This window comes from Vitis vinifera, chromosome 3 (genome assembly GCF_030704535.1).
Source record: "Vitis vinifera cultivar Pinot Noir 40024 chromosome 3, ASM3070453v1".
NCBI classification, from domain to species: Eukaryota; Viridiplantae; Streptophyta; class Magnoliopsida; order Vitales; family Vitaceae; genus Vitis; species Vitis vinifera.
Window position 1 is genome coordinate 7,384,906 of NC_081807.1, and position 17,187 is coordinate 7,402,092.

Genomic DNA, 17,187 nt, shown 5'->3' on the forward strand with positions numbered 1-17,187 from the left:
TTACCAAAATTAGCTTAAGTAATGAATGGCATCATTTAGCATTGCTATTAATTACATGGTATTTATTATTGGAAACAATTATATGAAAAAAAATCTTGTTTCTTAAAATTGTATCTCAGATTTTACCACTAAGTTCTCTATATATATCAATAATTTCTCAAGCCAATTTCACATCAATTTTCTATCTCTTTTAGCCTCCTTTGTGTTTCACCATCTCCTTGTGGGTTCTTCCTTGAGTTTTAGCCATTATTTGTGCTATTTCTTTGGGTATATATATATATATATTGTTGTTTTATATGTATGTGTATGTATGCATGTATTTATTATACGTGAGTTGTATTAATCGTTTCTGAATTTCAGGAGTATATAATAATTCTACTATGAAAGTTGAAGAAAAAAGAATTCTGCTTTGGCTGCTGTTAAGCCTGTTATGTGCTCATCTTTTTTCAGGTTTGTTGTTATAATCCATAAATGTTGAGACATCAAGAAAATTTGTACCCTATTAGAGTGCATTTTCCATAGCTTAAAAAGTGTTTTTGAAAAAAAAAAAAAAGAAGTTGTTTGACAGAAACCATTTTTAAAAATCTGAAAAATTACTTATAACGTTGAAAAACCAATTGTTATTTTTTTTTTTTAATATTTGAGAGGTAATTTTCTTGAAAATACTTTTAGAAAAAAAAATACTTCAACTAAAAAAACACTTTAAATAAAAATATTGTTATACACACTCTTAATTACATGTAATTGATGTGGTATTAGACTTTTCTTTTCTGTATTCTAATTTTTGAAATTTTTTTTACCTTTTAATGATATATAAGAATTTTTTTTTCTTTAGGCTATGTTTGGTTTCCAAAAAATTTGAGGGCAATTATGAGGGAAAAAAATAAAAAGCAAAAGTAGAAGGAAAGAAAAATGGAAGAAAAAAAAGTTAATTAATTATTTTTATGTATTTTTTCAAATTTATTTCATTTATTTTTCTTCATTATATAGAGATTAAGAAAATTTAAAATATGTAAAATTTTAAGTAATTTTAATTGTATTTAAAAAAATTTCTTCATATTTTTCATTTTTTTTTCTTTAATATTTTTTGAACCAAATATAGCTTGTGGATTATCATGAGTTGATGCATTCAATGAGTAATAAATAGTCAAGATTTTGGAAAGTCTGAGGGGAAATACAAAGTAAAGAAAATGAAAGGAAAAAATGGAAAAAAAATAAAAATTCTGAGCATATATAACATAAAGAAAGTAATGTTTTGCAGGACTGGCAAATGATGCTTTGTCCTATGATTACACAGCCAGTTTGGAGGTAAGATTTCTTTCTGCTTCACACTAGGAAGTACAAAATTTTTCTCCAGGTTTTAGCTTAAGTGGGGTTGATGTCTATTGTAGACCCATTATTTAATAGTTTGAACTTTTAATCACAAATTGGTCATTTGATATACCATTCCATCGGGGTTTCTTCTTCTTCTTCTTCTTCTTCTTCTTATATTTCTTCAGTGTTTGGAGAAGCCACACAAACCCCAGTATGGAGGAGGAATCATTTTAAACCCTGAGTTGAACCATGGCTTGAAAGGATGGTCTGCTTTTGGAGGTGCAGAAATGGAAAATAGAGCATCAGGAGGCAACACCTTCATTGTGGCTCATAGCAGAAAACAAATGAATGATAGCATTTCACAGAAACTTCACTTGCACAAGGACAAGCTTTACACATTCTCTGGTATTTTTTTTTTCTCTTTAAAAAAGATTCTTCAAAGAAACTACTATAAGAAGCTCTACAATCATTGCACCAGAAGGTTTATTTGTGGGTAATTTGAAATATATATGTGTATGCTTTGTGTTATTGCAGCTTGGATACAAGTGAGCAGCGGAAACACCCCAGTAACAGCTGTTTTCAGAACAAATTCTGGTCCTCAATATGCTGGTGCTGTTTTTGCTGAATCTGGATGCTGGTCCATGCTCAAGGGTGGCCTCACCGTCGATTCTTCGGGCCCTGCTGAGCTCTATTTCGAGGTAATTGTGCTTATTACCTCTTTCAATCATATGTTTGATTGAAGAACTTGAGCATTCAAATAAAGGTATATATTTTTGGGTAGGATATCATCAATTTGTTATCGCATCATCATTTTATTGCACAGTCTATGAATTGGCTTCTGAGACCTGTATATGTTTTTTGGACTCCTATAACAACCAGCATATATGGAACATAAATCCTGTCTTATATTTTTCATCATTTTTGCCCTTTTGATTCTCTTCAACCAAACAGACCTTTACTGCTATATATTAATTTGGTTTGTCCAGGATTTTTAACCATTACGAACCTCTTCAGAGCGAAGATACATCGGTTGAGATCTGGGTGGATAGCATCTCACTGCAACCATTCACTCAAGAACAATGGACATCTCATCAAGATCAAAGCATTGAGAAGGTAAAAGTAATGGGTTTTATATCTCAAAGTCTATTTTAATTACCAAGACTCTTCAATTTTCTTTAAAATTTCTTCAGACGCGAAAGAGAAAGGTGAGACTCCAAGCAACTGACGCCCATGGAAATCCCATAGCAGGCGCAAAAATGGCTATTAAACAAAACAAACTGAATTTCCCATTCGGTAGTGCTATCAGTAAGTACATCCTCAGCAACACTGCCTACCAGAATTGGTTCACCTCAAGATTTACGGTCACGGTATTCGAAAATGAACTCAAGTGGTATAGCACAGAATGGTCCCGTGGCAAGGAGGACTATTCAGTCCCGGATGCCATGCTTCGATTTGCCAAGCAACACGGCCTTGCAGTCCGCGGCCACAATATTTTATGGGACAATGGAAATAACCAACCCAGTTGGGTTCCTTCCCTTTCAAATAGTGAACTCCAAGCGGCGGTTGACAAAAGGATAAACTCAGTTGTGAGGCGCTACTCAGGCCAGTTCATTGGGTGGGATGTTGTTAATGAAAATTTGCATTTTTCCTTCTTTGAAAGCAGGCTGGGGGCCAAAGCTACCGGCGTTGCTTTCCAGAAGACTCGCCAACTTGATGGAAGAACCACCTTGTTCATGAATGAATATGATACGATAGAGAAGAGTGGTAAGGGCTCAGCCTCTCCGGACAAGTACCTTCAGAAGCTGAGAGAGATCCAATCTTTTCTCCGTGGTGGTGGAAATCTGGGTATTGGTCTTGAGGGTCATTTTCGGACTCCAAACATTCCCTATATGAGATCTGCAATTGATAAGCTTGCTGCTGCAAAATTTCCCATTTGGATTACGGAACTGGATGTCGACCCCAGCCAGGTAAAATTTTGAAATGGTGATCATAGCGTGACTTCATCTTTTCTAGGTGTAACTTCAGCTAAGGAACATGAACTCAAATGATAAAAGATGATCTATGCTTTCTATCCTAAAAGTTGAGCTTGAGTTCAAAGCTACATTGTTCTTTCTATTCATCTGATTTAACCTTGCTATTTCATACAAAACCCTTTTGATCTACTTCTTTGGCGCTCGTCCTAATGGGATGAGCTTGCCATTAATATAAATAGGCTCGGCGTGGGTTTGCGAAATATTTTAAAACCTGGAATGGGTTCGGGTTAGACTTTATCCCCTCCCTCCCCACCCCGGATGGGATGAAAATAGATATAAATAAATGGGGTTGGAATCGGACTGACCCATCGCAAACCCATCCCGTTGGTATATTCACGTCATTGTGTGAATTTGGGGAAGCAATTTTCTTGGTTTCAACGAAGACTAATCCACGAAGCTAATCAGAGTTTTGTGTTTTTCTTTTGGGTATTATGTGGACAGCCAATGCATTTAGATCAGGTTCTCAGGGAGGCACATGCTCACCCGGCCATCCATGGGATAGTAATGTGGGCAGCATGGAAACCAGAGGGCTGTTTCCGGATGTGTTTGACTGATAGCAATTTCAAGAACACGCCCACGGGAGATGTTGTAGACAAGCTATTGCAGCAGTGGACTCATGCGGGATTGGTGGGAACTACTGATGCTGATGGCTTTTTTGAAACTTCCCTTTTTCATGGAGACTATGAAGTAGCAATCACTCATCCAACTGTGACGAATTCCTCCTTGATTCACAGCTTTAAGGTGGCATCATCAACAGATATTTCTCCAGAATCAGCACTGCTTGTTAAAGTGTCTGCGTGAGTTTTCTTTGTCAGGGCTTGTGTTAAGGAAATTTCAATAAGAAAATAAACAAAATTAAAGCATTCCTTTATTAATATAACAAATTTTGGATGAAATATTTATGCTTAGTCAATTCTTTTTCTTTTTCTTTTTTAATTAAATGGATGTATTATGCCAAATGATATGGACATATAAGAGATATATTAGTGAATATTTTGACATAAAATATCGGTAACATAAAAATTATAAAGTTATTTTGTATTAATAGAGTTTAAAGTTATTTTTTAAATATATATATTATTAAGTTGCATTATAGATTATTTTATAATATTATTATGATAATATGTCTAATTTTAAAATATATTTAATATTAAAATTATGAGCCATTTTAATTTAAATGTGTTCAATGATATCAAATAAATAATAATATATGTATAATTTTTTAATATTTATATTTATTATTTTAATAAATATATAGATTATATATAAAAAAACTATTAAGAAAATTATGTTTTTATATTTTTGGTAATAAATTAAATCAAATATAAAAATAAAATAAGTATAATTTAATTATTTAATAATAAAAAATCTCTAGGAAATTTTGTATCAATATCTACGGATATGAGATATATCGCAGATATATCAGCTATATATCCAAATAGCCCAAAACTATATATATATATTAGGGAAGTACACTAACGGGTTTAAAATGACAAATTTTAAATAAAGTTCAAATAAACTTGAAAGAAAATTAAATGATAAGAGGATGTAGATTCCTTGAAGTGTTTAGAAAATCTCTACGATGGTTTTCCTTGGTAACTAAAGTCTAAATTTTTTGTTTTTAATTTTTTTCAAGCATTTCAAAATTGTTTTTTTTCATAATTTCTTAAGCTAAAAAAAACGGAGTTTTATCATGAAATTGGATAAATATGTATTTTAATTCAAAACCTTAGATCTAAATTTTCTTAAATTGACTTACAAAGGTTTTTAAAGGTACAACACAGGTTACTAGAAACTTTGAACCAAGAAGTGAAAGCTTTTGTTCACTTTTAAGTATAACCCATCGAGGGTGTTTTGAATTGACCGAACTGATAATTGGTTGAGGTTGAGGTTGTGACTTGCTTGGTCAAGGCGTTAAATGCTCCAATAGTCAATCAACCGATCAAATCGAAGCTTAATTGATCAAAGCCACATTTTGTGGTTTTTAGTGTTCAGGGTTGTCTTCTATAAATTGGAGGATTTAATCGGATTTATTTAGAAGAGAGTACCATCTGTATTGAATTGAAATACACATAGTTTCTCTCTTTGAAAGCTCTTCATTAGATTCTAACTTGCAAATTCTTTTAGTATACCTTTGAAATTCATTCTAATTTCTTATGTATTATGGAGCTATATTTGTTCTAGGATTAGGAACAAAAAACCTCTCCTATTTATTCATATTTTGATTGAAAAGATTTTAAGTTGATAGAATATTTGAACGGATTGTATTGCTCATTAGAATCGATGAATCAATTATAAAGCTTAAAGGCTTATGTTAGAAGCCTTAATAGTGAATCTTTCACTTAGTTAAGATCTTGATGATAGTGAATATAAGTGAACTATTATAAAAAGAGTTTGCACATTTCTTCTCTCTTCTTGTTTTCTCATTTATTATGTCAAGTAATTTATTATTTCATCATATATATATATATATATATATATATATATATATATATATATAAAAGAATTTGTTTGGTGAAAAAATATATAAGAAGTGAATGCTTGATAATCTAACATATTTAGTGATATTGATTTATGGTAAAAAAATTTAAAATATTTTTTATCACTAATTTGTTTAGTTAGAAAATATATATATATATAAGAAGTGATTGCTTCATAATCTGACATATTTTTAAGCGGACAAAGTAGTTTTTTTTTAAAAGTGATTTTAGATTTAAGGTAATTATTTTTTAAATATTTTTTATGACTAATTTGTTTAGTAAAAATATAGAAAAAGTGTTTGCTTCTCACAATTTCTTTATATATATATATATATATATATATATATATATATAGATATTCTCTTATTTTCTTTTATTTTATGCTTTGATTTAAGGTAATCATTTTTTAAATATTTTTTATTGCTAGTTTTGTTTAGTAAAAAAATATATAAGAAGTGATTGTTTGGGAATCTCACCTATTTGGCTATTTCCATACCACTTTGAAGAAGCAGATAAGGCAGTTTTTAAAAGTAATTTTGGTCTTTTATTTTAAATTGCCTATTATATGTTTAGACAATTTCCTTTCACAATTTATATATATTTAAAGAAAAGAGATCTCTTTTTAAAATAAATTAATTAAAATTTTAAAATCTCTATTTTGATTATTATGCATGCCCACATTTATATAAAAATCTACTTTATCATATACTTAAATATTATATTTTAAAAATTAAAACACTCTTCACCAATCCCTCAACTTACTTTTTATGATAACAAAATTTTCTTTCTGCAAAACTAGAAGCAATTTTCCTAAAGGTGTAGTAATACCTAATTTTACTCGTAAACAAATGTTTATAGGCACATTCTCAACAATAACCATTTTTTAGAAATAATTCTAAAAACATTTAGGTTGTAAACTGTTTTTTAGAATAATTTTATATTTCCATAATAAAAAATATAGAAAGCACGTTTGCAATTAAAAGTTGCTTTTTGTTTTTTATTCTTAAAAATAGAAAATAAGGTATTTTAGAGAATGTGTTTTAATTGTTTTATGTTATTTTCATTTATTTTCTAATTGTTATTTTAAGATATAATTATATAAACATATAAAATGATTAAAAATAAAACACTAAACATAAAAATTATTTTTAAAATATATTTAAAAATATTAAAAATAGGTTAAAAACATTTTAGGTTTCCAAACAAACTTTTGTTTTACAAAAATCAGATTCTCAAAAATTATTTTTCAAAATTGTTTTTGAAAACAACTACCCAATCCTTACTACCTTAAATTTTAAAGGTATAAAATAAGTCCATACTTTATTTATATAGATCTATTTTATTTTATACAAAATTTACTACTATTTTCTATTTTTAAAAGAAAAAAGAAAAAATGTACCAAAGGAGCTCTCTACAACAAGATTCTCCATAATGTGTATTCATATATGTTATCACTCTCACTTTTTTTCTATTCCTTAGCCTCTATCTTCTTCTCCTTCATCTTCTCTGTGGTAAGTTGGTATCTGAGAACTCTTTACTCTTAGGTTTCGACCATTAGCCATTGCATTGCCTTTTCCCAATTATCCTCTCCTGTCCCTTTTAACTTAGTCTATCACCTTGCTGCCTGTACATAATTAATATTATTTTCAAATGGGTTTCAGGATTATATAGACTGAGCCTACAATGAAGTTTGGAGGAGAGAGCTTACTACTGCTGGTTTGTTCTCTTTTGTACGCAGGTTTGTCTCTTGGAAGATTTTTCAAGATAATATATGGAATACTTTGTGTACGTACGTAGAAATAAATTAACATGCATGGATTTTTAGAGTTGTTGGGTCTTTAAAATTAGCATGCATGGTATTTCATACAAGTAAAAAAATCTATCAGCATATGCAAATTAAAAGTTAGGGTGGTAATTCTCTTTGATCCGTTTTGTGTTTTGCAGGGCTTGCAGTTGATGCCTTGGCCTATGACTATACGGCCAGTATAGAGGCAAGTCTTTTTGATAATTAATTCCTCTACTAGCTATCCAGAGTGAATATACAAAATTGATCATGTCATTGATTATTGGTTTTTCAATGTTTTTCTTTTCCTTTTTGTAAAATTTTTCCAGTGTTTGGCGAATCCTCACAAGCCTCAATATGGAGGAGGAATCATTAGAAACCCTGAGTTGAATCAAGGCTTGAAAGGATGGTCTACATTTGGAGGTGCAAAAATAGAAAGAAGAGAATCAGGAGGCAACCATTTCATTGTGGCCCATAGCAGAAACCAAACATATGGTAGTTTTTCACAGAAACTTTACCTGCAGAAAGACAAGCTCTACACCTTCTCTGGTATTTAATCTGTTCTGTTGATTCATCAGCATTCCTATAATGGAAAAAAGATTTGGATTTTAAGGTAATTTCAATTACATATGCTTTGCGTTATTGCAGCTTGGATCCAAGTGAGTGGTGGAAATGCTGCAGTGGCAGCTGTTTTCAAAACAAGCGATGGGTTCAAACATGCGGGCGCAATTTTCGCTGAGTCTGGGTGCTGGTCCATGCTTAAGGGTGGCCTCACCATGAAATCATCAGGCCCTGCTGACCTCTTCTTTGAGGTTACTACTTCTGATATATAGCATAGAGGGGACTAAAACTTTTCTTTTGTTGTTAGTTCATTCAAGACTTTTGATAATGTATCCATATATCAATTTCAGAGCAAAAATACAAAGGTTGAAATATGGGTGGACAGCATCTCATTGCAACCCTTCATCCAAGAGCAATGGAAGTCTCATCAAGATCAAAGCATTGAGAAGGTAAAAGATAAAGGCTAAACTTAATTATTTTAACAAATAAGTATTCTACTCTATCCAACGAGCACATTCTATCATGGCCTAATTTAAATACTACTATTGACAAGTTTAATTTACTTTTATAGATTTTTTTTTACAAAGAATATTATATAAAATATTTCTTAAATTAAAATGTTATTATAATATTAGATTTTCATGTACAATAAGGAAACTTAAGTGGTGTTTGTTTTTTTACTTAATTTTAAATAAAACCTTAATGGTTAATAGTGTTAAATATTAGGTTGTTTATTTTTGTACTATGTTATTTCTATTAAATATTAAAAAGTAAAGAAAAACCAATATATTATTTTTTCTATTTAAAAAAAGCTATATATTTTGGTTTTTTCTATTTAGTAAAAAGTCTATAATAAGTCATGAAAAAAGTAGAAAAATAAATAATCTAAATTTTGAAAACAAATTGCTTTCAGTAAAAAGTCAAAAAAACAAACACCACCTTATTAGAAATATATTTATGTAAATATTATACATCATTAGGAAAAATGTTATGAGATAGAGGGGCTTATCAACACTATAACGGGAAATAGTCAGAGTTTGTGGTTAATTTAGGTTGTAGATACAAGAGGTCATCATATTATTTTCTACTGCTATATTGAAAAGATTGTCTCTTATTCATATATATATATATAGAGGTAGGGTTTTGAATCACGTTAAAATCTTAAATATCTTAATCTCGTGTATCTTTGTATGGATATATATATATATATATATATATATAGAGGTAGGGTTTTGAATCACGTTAAAATCTTAAATATCTTAATCTCGTGTATCTTTGTATGGATTATTTTTTCTTTATATTCTTGAATAGAGATTGTTTGCATTAAAGGTTCCATGGTATAGAAGATACTATTAATATCGTATAATCTAACAATTTCATAGGTTAAGAGTCATTAATTCTTGCAGACACGAAAGACAAAGGTGAGAATTCAAGCAATTGATGCTAGAGGAAATCCACTTCCGGGTGCAACAGTGCAAGCTCGTCAACAGAAATTGAGTTTCCCATTTGGTAATGCTATGAACAAGTACATTCTTGATAACCCTGCCCACCAAAATTGGTTCACCTCGAGGTTCACCGCCACAGCATTTGAAGATGCACTGAAATGGTACACCAACGAACCCTCCCCTGGTAAGGAGGACTACTCCGATGCTGACGCCTTGTTTCAATTCTCTGAACAAAACCAAATCGCAGTCCGGGGCCACAATATTTTATGGGACGACCCCAAATACCTACCTGGGTGGTTGTTGTCTCTTTCGCCTAGCCAAATCCGATCAGATGCAGACAAAAGGATAAATTCTGTTGTCCAACGATACATAGGAAAGGTTAATTCATGGGATGTTGTGAATGAAAATCTGCATACTTCTTTCTTTGAGGACAAGCTTGGGCCCAATGCTTCTGCAGTTTTCTTCCAAGAGACTCGCCAGCTTGATAAAACAACCCCCTTGTTCATGAATGAGTATAATACTTTGGAAAATGGTGGAGATCCTCTCTCCACACCTGCTAAATACATTCAAAAGCTGAGAGATATTCAATCTTTTTCCCCGGACATTGGTTCAGTTGGAATTGGGCTTCAGGGTCATTTCCACACCCCAGACCTTGCTTACATGAGATCCTCCCTTGATACCCTTGCTGCAGCAAAACTGCCCATTTGGATAACTGAACTAGATGTTGCAAGCAGCCCCGATCAGGTAAAAGGCTTATAAAAAGCATCATTTTGCCTATCAACTTCAAGTTCTTTTCAGGATTCATCTCTTCTGAAATTCATTATTCTGATCAATTTTGTTGTTTATGCTGACAGGCATCATACTTAGAACAGGTTCTCTCCGAAGCACATGCTCATCCGGCAGTTGTTGGGATAGTGATGTGGGCGGCATGGAAACCAGAGGGCTGTTTCCGGATGTGTTTGACTGATGGCCAATTCAAGAACTTGGCCACAGGAGATGTTGTAGACAAGCTGATCAGCCAGTGGACAGGTCGGTTTGTGGGGATGACTAATGCCGATGGTTTCTTGGAAACCTCCCTTTTCCACGGAGATTATGAAGTCTCGATCAGTCATCCGACCCTGAAGAATTCGTCCTTGATTCATGGCTTTAAGGTTGCACCAACAGATCATATGTCCCAGGAAAAAGAAATGCTTGTTACGTTGTCTGCATGAGTATATAGTTTCTTCATTATTTAAACGAGATGTCAGTGGTAGGACTTTAGATTAAAATAGAGAGTGATAAGATTATTTAGCGATGATAGTCACTATTCATGGTTACTTTGATTTCTGACTTCTTTCATTTTTTAAATCTAATTTAAATCCTCATAAAAGCATAATTGATTTATTTTATCAAAAATAAATAATAATAATAATTTAAAATTAATAATTATTAATACTATTTTATTTTAAATGAATTAAAAAATAAATAAAGTTTAATGTTTTTAAATATGCATTAACAAAGTTTTTCATTATATGCACACATTTAATATTTAATTATAAAATGAGTAGTTTTTTTTTTTTTTTTTGAATTTCAAATTATTCTTTAAAATTAAATGATTCATTAGTGAATTTAAAACATTAATTATGTTTTAATTCATTTAAAATCTATTAGCAAGAAAATTTAGAAAATATGTTTATGTATATATGCTTATATATATATAGTTTCAAATTGTTTTTAAAAATTATTATAAAGTGTTTCTTGATTTGAAATTCATCTCTTTAATGAAAAAAAATTGAAAAAAATATGGTTCTATTAAAAACAAAAAAGTATAGTCATTTTAAACCAATATTTGTTTATAAATTTATGATATTTATTGGATCATTGTTTGAGTTTTAAATTATTTTTTAAAAAAATATTAGAATCATTAGTGAATCCAACAAATTGTGTTTTGTTTGATTTGAAGTTTATTTACAGAGTAAAAAAAATTCACAATAATATAATTATATAGAAAAAAAAATTAGCAAAGTTATTCAAAATGAATTTAAGTTTATGACTTTTCATAATTAATTTGATTGGTTTTGAGTTACGTGACTCTCTAATTCTAATTGAATCGCTTTCTAAGTTTTAAGTTATTTTTAAAAATTAATATAATTTTTGTCTTATTTGTTGCTTTATTTGGCATCTATATATTTGCTTAATAAAAAAAATTTAGAGAAATTAAAAGAAATTTATAAAAACATATATAATTCGAAATAAGACTATATTTAAAGATTTTTTTTATAGTGGTATTGAATGGGGAAGAGAGAATGAAAAAAAGAAAGATAATGGTTTTACTTTATTTGATATTTGTAGTTTTTTTTTATTTCTTTATATTTTTAAAAATAGGTGAAAGCTTATTTTTATTTTTTATTTTCTCTATTTCACTTTATTTTTAAAAACTTTTTATAAACAACAACATTTAAAAAATGTTATAAAATTATAAAAACAAAACATTATTTTAAATTGAACCTCTCCCAATAAATTTTTTTAATGAAAAAAAAGAATTATTTAAATCATATCATGTTTGAGAATTTTTTTTAATTAAAAATAAAAGTTATTTTAAACTATGTGTAGGGATATTATTGTCAATCTATTTTTTTTTTCATTCTAATTTCTATTATTACCTAGCATTAAAAGGGAAATAAATAATCATTTCAAGCTTACATTCCTAGGTACATTTGTATCCTAGCATTGGTTTCACCAAATTTATTCCTATTCTAAATTATTTTAAGGGTTTAATACTTTACCCCATGTTTTGCATACAGTTTCTTCATGTTTAAAATTGAACACATTGTATTCTAAGCTTCTTAAATACCTACACTTTTTTTTTTTTTTTTTGTACGATGTTAGTTTTAGTATATGAAAATGTCATGTGCAGTGAATGCGACCGATTAGTTAAGGGTAGATTTATAAATTCAATCATCCAAAAGCCTTATCCCTCAGCCTGTCTTCTTTCTTCGTCTATAACCCTAACCTCTGAAGCTCCAATTTTATTATAAATTATGATAATAATAAAAACTTATTTTGAAAAAAATGATTTTAATGAAATATGAAAATAATAAGATATATATAACAAAAATATCTATTATTAAGTTTTATCTTCGAAAAACAGATTTTACATAAAATAAATGGAGAATTGTGTTTTGGACCCAACTGGACCCAAAAATTAACATTTGGTCCATATATCATGCATATTTAAGCCCAAAACCCAAACAAAGTATGAAAATTAAGATGAAGGATATTGTCTTTCATTAATCCCTAAAATACCATTAATCCCTTACATAGGCATAAGTGAGTGTAAATTTCAATTTTTTTGTGTTTTTTTTCCCTTTTCTCTTCCCTATTAAGTATTACTCATTTCTATCTTTTTTTTTTTCTTTTTCTTCCAATCTATATTTCTATTTTATGTCAAATAAAAAGCAATAATATTTTTTTGTTTTTCATTTTTAAAGACATTGAATCCTTTTGCTCTTATTATAAGCCATGATAAAAATTTTAGGATTTTTTATCCAAATATTTTTTATCTTTTTGTATTTATCTTATATATATATATCCTTTTAGCTTTTTAATTTTTAATGTTTTTATTTTAAAATTTTTAAAAAGATAAATTTATTGAAAAAAATAACTAAGATATGAAATTCTAATATTATATTAATAATTTTTCTTATCTAGATAGACTAATGCAAAGTATTTTGACTCACAATAAGAAATTTATTAATACAATTTTTTAGTTAAACTTTAGAAATTAAATTTAAAATAAAATATATTATATAAAATTTTATCTAAAAATTATTGAAAGTGATATTTAATTTTTTTTATTGACTTTCAAACTTATCTAATTTTTTTACTTGAAAGGTAATAGAACATGTTTACAAAAAGAAAAAAAATTAGTTTTTCATTTTTTAAATAAATGAGTATAAATATATTAAAAGAATTAAAGATAATCTTAGTAAAAAATTTGATAAATATGATTATAATTTTAAATGTAGATTCATTTGGATAAAATTTCACAAAAAAAAAAAATAGTGGAAAGAAAGAACATTGCTAAAACTACAAAAACAATATATGCAATTACAAAATTTTGATGATGAAATTTTAAAATAAAATTCGAAACAATTCTTGCGTGAGAGAATTTGAGTGGGGAAAAAAATCTTTGAGTGGAAAAAAATAGGAAAGTTTTTAAAAATCACTTGAAATCCTCAACAAAAAGTAGTTTTATACACCCTTGTACATTTAGTAAATTTGTCTTGTACAGTTAGTGCAATACTGTTGTACAATAACTCAAATTTCATACATCATCTCATGAATATCTGACAATAGGTCGGTTACTCATGTTTGCATTGATTTGGTTTTAAAAAAGAAGAAAAAATTGTTGTATAATTTTGTTTTACAATCATTATAAGTGAGGTCCCTATTCAAATGACCATATACAAGTTAGATAAAGTACATGAGATGAATGTATGCTTAACCAATGTGTGTAAGGAATGTCATTTATCCTCGGTTAGGGGAAATAAATAAATAAGTTTTTTAGAATCACTTAAAATCCTTTTCAAATAATAGTCTTGTACACCTTTGTACAATTAGTATATTTATCATGTACACTTAGTGTAAATACCTTGTACAGTGACTCAAATTCCATATACCCCCTACCCAATGTGTAATCATAGGTAGGTTAACCATGTTTTCATTGGTTTGTTTCCAAAAATAGTGGAAGATGGAAAAACAAAATTTTCTCTCAAACATTATTAGTGGGATAAGTATTCGAATTATCATGTGCGAGTTAAATAAAGTGCATAAGATGAATGTGTAATAGAGGAATGTGTACCTTAAGAGTGCGCAATCCTTAGATGACAAGTAAAAAAAAAAAGTTGTCCAAAATTGATTAAAATCTTTTACAAAGCATAGCCTTGTATACCCCTTGTATAGTTAGAATATTTGTCTTGTACAGTTAGAACATTTGTTTTGTCCAATTGAACATTTACCTTATACATTCAGTATAACACCCTTGTACAATGGTGCAAATTTCATCCATATGCATACATTATGTGCCACACATGATGTGTGAACCATGTTTCCAATGGTTTGATTTAAAAAATGATATAAAACGTAAAAACAAAATTTTTCTCTAAACATCATTATTAAGGTAAGTATTTGAATTGTTATATGCGAGTTAAATAAAGTATATGAAATAAAAGAATTTGTGGTAGGAGAATGTATAATTCTTAGATGACAAGAAAAAAAAAAGTTGTTCAAAATGTACAATTTTATACACCCTTTGTACAATTAGTGTAATAACCTTGTATAATGATATAAATTTCATATATATGGATAAATTATATCCACATGAGTGTGTAAACTATGTTCCTAATAGTTTGACATTTAAAATAATTAAAACAAATAAAACGTTTTTTTTATTTTATTTTCAATGCAAAATGTAATTAAAAATAAGATAAAGAAATTACTTAAAAACTATTATTTAAGCCAAGTTTATTTATTTATTTCCTTTTATTTTTGGAAATAAAGAAAAAAGAATAAAAAATTTATTTATCCATAAGAAATATGAATATAAGATTAGTTAGAAAATACAAAATTTATTTATTTATTTCATTTTATTTTTGGAATTAAAGAAAAAAAATAAAAAATATTGATATAAGATATGTTAAAAAAATAGAAATAACCCCAAATTTATTTACTTATTTCATTTTATTTATTTAAATTAGAAAGTAATTTATTTTAATAGATTAAAATGTGCACAATTGATTTATTACTTTGTTAATTATGGATATATTAAAAATTTTTTATTGGACAAAAAATAAATAAAGAAAATAAAATAAAAAAGAATAATAAATATATATAATTTAGTTATTTAATTATTTTTCATGTAAAAGATAGTCCCACAAAAAACACATAATTGATCAATTTCTTTGTTTAATTGTAAACATACTATATATATATATATATATATATATATATATATATATATATATATATATATATATATATATATATATATATTTATTTATTTTATTATTAAAATAACTAATGGAAAAAAATAAAAATGGATAATCAATGAATGAAATTTAATTCTTTTTATTATTTTCATATAAAAAATAGTACTAAACAAGGTTTTCAATTTTTATTTTTAAAAATAGTTTTCATTTTTTAATTAAATGTTTTTTAAAAAGAAAATATAAAAAATATAAATCATATTACAATTTTTTTAGAAAGTATTTTTTAAAAATAGTTTTTGAACATAATTTTTCTTTATTTATAATTTAAAATAGAAAATAAAGCTGATTTTCAATTATTTATAAAAAAAAAATTAAAAACAATGAAAAATCCAAATTGTTAAAATATAATTATTATGGTTGCATGAATAGTGGTGGAATAAAGACAAAAAAAGCTTATGTGAAAGACCATTAGGTATTTTAGTCCATCACTATTTTATATCCTTAAAAGGTAATATATAGAAATTTGAAGGATATATTAGTCTTTTAACATCTTATATAATTTCCATCAATTATGGAAGTTATATGGACCAAATGTTAATTTTGGGCCCAAAACACAATTTTTCCTAAAATTATTGCACTTCTATTATTTGGAAATATATGTTGCCATAAAATATTGATAGTGATATTTTCGCAACTACTATTGTTTTCCTTTAATTCTTTCATGGAATTGAGTGCCATAAATTTATTTACACTTATTTTAAGTTAAACAGGTTTTTTGAGACATTAAAAATTGTTTTATGTTCTAAACAACAAAAAATGTTTTCAAGAACAAATTTTAAATAGAACTTTAGGCCATGTTTAGTAATTTTTTTTAAAAAAATATTTTTGAAAAATAGTTTTTGAGAACATTATTTGTGTTAGAAAAATTAGGTTAATCTAAACCTATGGTAATCACCTTAGAGGGGGTGAATAGGGTGATGATCTCTTTTTGTAAATTTAAACTATGTGAATGTAAGATACAAATATATGCAAGTATTTAATAAAATAATATAGAGACAATTGTATATAAAGTAAAGGAGCAGAGAAGAGAGAATGCAAACACAAGATTTTTATAGTGGTTCTGCGCAACCCGGCCTACATCCACTCTCCTCTAGCTTCAATCCCAAATTTGAGTTTCCACTAATTTAAGGTTTCCAAACCAAGCCTTCAAGCAATACAATTGGATTATGGTTCCAATCTATCCTCTTGGACTTTTGGCTCCAAGTACTCTTTACACTTCTCAAGAAATACTTCACTCTTGAACAACCCCTCAAGTGATACTCCACACTTGAGAATCCCTAAGTGATACCTCACACTTAGATTTTTCCTCTCAAAGATATACAAATAATTTCACAAACTCCTAGTACAAAACTTTAGGCTTAAATGATACAAGTAAACTAGGATTGAATGGTGCCCTAATAATATGCAAGTTTTAGAACAATGGTGCACTCAAAACACTATTCCAATGCTAAAATATATTCAAGAAAGGTTTGGGAAGGTTAAGCTCATGAAATAATGAAGATTGAAACCTTTTTATAGAGGAAAAAAACCAAACTAACCGTT

At 28.1% G+C, this 17,187-nt stretch overlaps 2 protein-coding genes across 2 annotated transcripts; both read left to right on the plus strand.

Annotated features, from left to right (window-relative positions):
* The first annotated feature begins 364 nt into the window (after nucleotides 1–364).
* On the plus strand, nucleotides 365–4,269 carry LOC100248080 (endo-1,4-beta-xylanase 5). The gene is made up of 7 exons (XM_010649612.3): nucleotides 365–450; nucleotides 1,262–1,308; nucleotides 1,500–1,719; nucleotides 1,849–2,012; nucleotides 2,329–2,427; nucleotides 2,505–3,281; nucleotides 3,789–4,269. Exons 1-7 carry the CDS (start codon nucleotides 381–383, stop codon nucleotides 4,146–4,148), a joined length of 1,737 nt encoding a protein of 578 aa, XP_010647914.1. The 5' UTR covers nucleotides 365–380; the 3' UTR covers nucleotides 4,149–4,269.
* A 3,241-nt stretch (nucleotides 4,270–7,510) lies between these two features.
* On the plus strand, nucleotides 7,511–10,827 carry LOC100242953 (endo-1,4-beta-xylanase 5-like). The gene is made up of 7 exons (XM_002264569.1): nucleotides 7,511–7,565; nucleotides 7,772–7,818; nucleotides 7,940–8,159; nucleotides 8,259–8,422; nucleotides 8,522–8,620; nucleotides 9,578–10,360; nucleotides 10,471–10,827. The coding sequence occupies exons 1-7, from the start codon at nucleotides 7,511–7,513 to the stop codon at nucleotides 10,825–10,827; spliced, it is 1,725 nt and encodes a 574-aa protein (XP_002264605.1).
* Nucleotides 10,828–17,187: the final 6,360 nt, after the last annotated feature.